The sequence below is a fragment of the Orycteropus afer genome, unplaced genomic scaffold (assembly GCF_000298275.1).
Source record: "Orycteropus afer afer isolate SDZICR_OR568_19922 unplaced genomic scaffold, OryAfe1.0 scaffold00216, whole genome shotgun sequence".
Taxonomy (NCBI): domain Eukaryota; kingdom Metazoa; phylum Chordata; class Mammalia; order Tubulidentata; family Orycteropodidae; genus Orycteropus; species Orycteropus afer.
Window position 1 is genome coordinate 6017960 of NW_006921803.1, and position 1132 is coordinate 6019091.

At 38.9% G+C, this 1132-nt stretch overlaps 1 protein-coding gene across 1 annotated transcript in view; it reads right to left on the minus strand.

The window, feature by feature from the left end:
* The window catches only part of LOC103203422 (interferon omega-1-like), a gene marked incomplete at its 5' end in the record, with an annotated part of 1225 nt that extends 1058 nt beyond the window's left edge, over nt 1-167 (minus strand). Inside the window, one exon of the mRNA XM_007948413.1 lies at nt 149-167. Coding sequence (XP_007946604.1) covers nt 149-167 — 19 coding nt within the window. The remainder of the gene's footprint in view (nt 1-148) is intronic.
* Between the last annotated feature and the right edge of the window lie 965 nt (nt 168-1132).

Sequence of the window (1132 nt, forward strand, 5' to 3'; positions counted from 1 at the left end):
TGGTTAGCAGTCAAGTGCCTTAGCCACTATGCTACCAGAGGTCCTATGTATACATATACTGATACTTATTTATGTATATGTTCCTCATTGTGCTAGGAACAAATGTTAAACCCTAATTCAGGGATCCATTGTTACCTTCCTTATTTTATATAGGAAGTCAGGATGATTTAGCTCTATGGATTTTTATATTCATTTAAGTGTTTTCCACATGATCTGTGGCAGATAAGTTCTTTGGAACCAAGGACTGAGTTTCATTCTGTGTTTTATTCACTGCAGAATCTATTGATTATTAGTGATTAAGCTACTCACACTTTTCTATTCCTTCTAGAATACATTCACATAGGCCCTTGTGGTTTTTCTTCCCTTGGACCTCAAGATTAGGATTATACCATCTGTTGTCTTTCTTTCCATCATTTTCTTACTGGATGTCTAGCGTTCTTCTCTGACTGTGCCAATAGCCAGGAGCCTAGCTCCTTTCAGATGCTTCTGACATGGGGTTTCTAATTCTAAGACAATTTTTTTTTTAGCCATTTCCCAGAACTACTTCATTCAGAAAGCAGTTATCACACCAGGTAACACCCTCTCCTCTAGAGTGACCGAGTGTCCTCAAGTGTAACTCTCCAGGACTACATCCCTGAGGGCCACTCACCACATCCAGGTGACTTTGTAACTATTTTACTGGGGAAGGATTTGTTTCTTTGTTGTCAAAATCATTTAATCCTTCAGCATCCTCATCTGTGTCCCTAGACTGTTTGTGTGAAGGACCCTGATTCTCAGTGGTGACCTCCTTCTCTTCTCTTATCCATATACCAGGTATCCAATATGTCCACAGCCTTCAGATGCTGGTAGCAAAATTTTTTCTTGTCTCTGTAGGTAGAGGAATTCTTTAATTGTAATCATTTTACCTTTAGTCGAATACATTTTATTTTGCCAAGTACAGCTTTTATTTTTCTGTTCTTTTACTTAAACTATTGAACAAAAATTTTGCTCAAATTTTATGAACTGGACACGGGATTCAACATTGATTTTGTCTCATGTTGTTGTTGTTGTTGTTATGTGCCATCGAGTCGGACCCGACTCATAGCGACCCCTCCTTGGGTTTCCGAGGCAGTATCGCTATGGAAGTAGATTG